Source organism: Aspergillus ambiguus (genome assembly GCF_047715705.1).
Source record: "Aspergillus ambiguus strain CBS 117.58 unplaced genomic scaffold BDV59scaffold_78, whole genome shotgun sequence".
In the NCBI taxonomy this organism is placed as follows: Eukaryota; Fungi; Ascomycota; class Eurotiomycetes; order Eurotiales; family Aspergillaceae; genus Aspergillus; species Aspergillus ambiguus.
In genome coordinates, this window is record NW_027395591.1 from 20,382 (window position 1) to 21,380 (window position 999).

Genomic DNA, 999 nt, shown 5'->3' on the forward strand with positions numbered 1-999 from the left:
AATAGTCTACTAGACGTGACCGTCACTCGTAGTCCATTCCAAAGGCCGCAATGATTTAATGATCTAACTGGTGATATTAATCCACTGGACAATCTGTATCTGTTACACAAGAACCATCCTGTAGGTACAGAAGATAATCAGACCCAGCGTATATATAGTTGGTAGGGGCAAAGAGGACATACGACGCTTCGAAGAAGAGGGTCGATGCAATAGCACCCGGCCACACAAATTGCAGGACAGACCTCAGGAGGATCTTCGTAGGTAGCACAAGTCGGATGGCAAAGATATCCGCATTCTACGTAGACCTCCTACACGGACCCCAGCGGACGGTTAGTACCTGTTTCTAGCGGGAGATTGAGTAACATACATCTTGGCGACATGGCTGTTCTCGCACAGCTGTGTAGGCCATCGCGCTGACAATGAGACCTGCAAGGGAAAAAAAGAGCTTCATGCTGCCAGAAAATTAAAAATTTGATGTAGATGATATTGATACCGATGTGCGAGGACACCCAGGATTATATGCTACATCTGGCTTTGAGGGAAAGTTCAGTGGTGTTTCAGGTTATGCCGGAATGAGCCGGGGACCCGTTCATGGATCTTATAAATGAGGCATCGAATCAGCCCCTGCACAATACGAGCTTTCTGGACCTCCTGTCTTAGGCACCCCAAAGACACACGTTCCTATTAATATGCATTTACATCACACGAGAAATGACTGATGACATGTAATATATCGTACAAACTCTGAGTGGCCCCCGAGCGTGGACTATACATCCTAGCTTCATATAAGAAAACAGGGCTGACCACATTCGTATCCGGGAGCGTCATAATATAGCATTTCCACCAGTCTTCGCCAGCAATGTAACTTTACAACACATTGTGAGTAATCAAATTGCCAATGGCCGAACAAAATCCTTTGGAATGTATTTTCAACACTGTCCGAAAACTGACAGATGCCATGGCAACCAACCCCCCCTCTCGCTCGTCGTCATTTAAAAA

At 45.9% G+C, this 999-nt stretch overlaps 1 protein-coding gene across 1 annotated transcript; it reads right to left on the minus strand.

Moving 5' to 3' along the window:
• Nucleotides 1–33: 33 nt before the first annotated feature.
• Nucleotides 34–551, minus strand: BDV59DRAFT_189822 (trypsin inhibitor-like cysteine-rich domain-containing protein). The gene is made up of 3 exons (XM_073691669.1): nucleotides 368–551; nucleotides 183–308; nucleotides 34–118 (listed from the first exon to the last, which is right to left on the minus strand). Exons 1-3 carry the CDS (start codon nucleotides 449–451, stop codon nucleotides 77–79), a joined length of 252 nt encoding a protein of 83 aa, XP_073542593.1. The 5' UTR covers nucleotides 452–551; the 3' UTR covers nucleotides 34–76.
• Nucleotides 552–999: the final 448 nt, after the last annotated feature.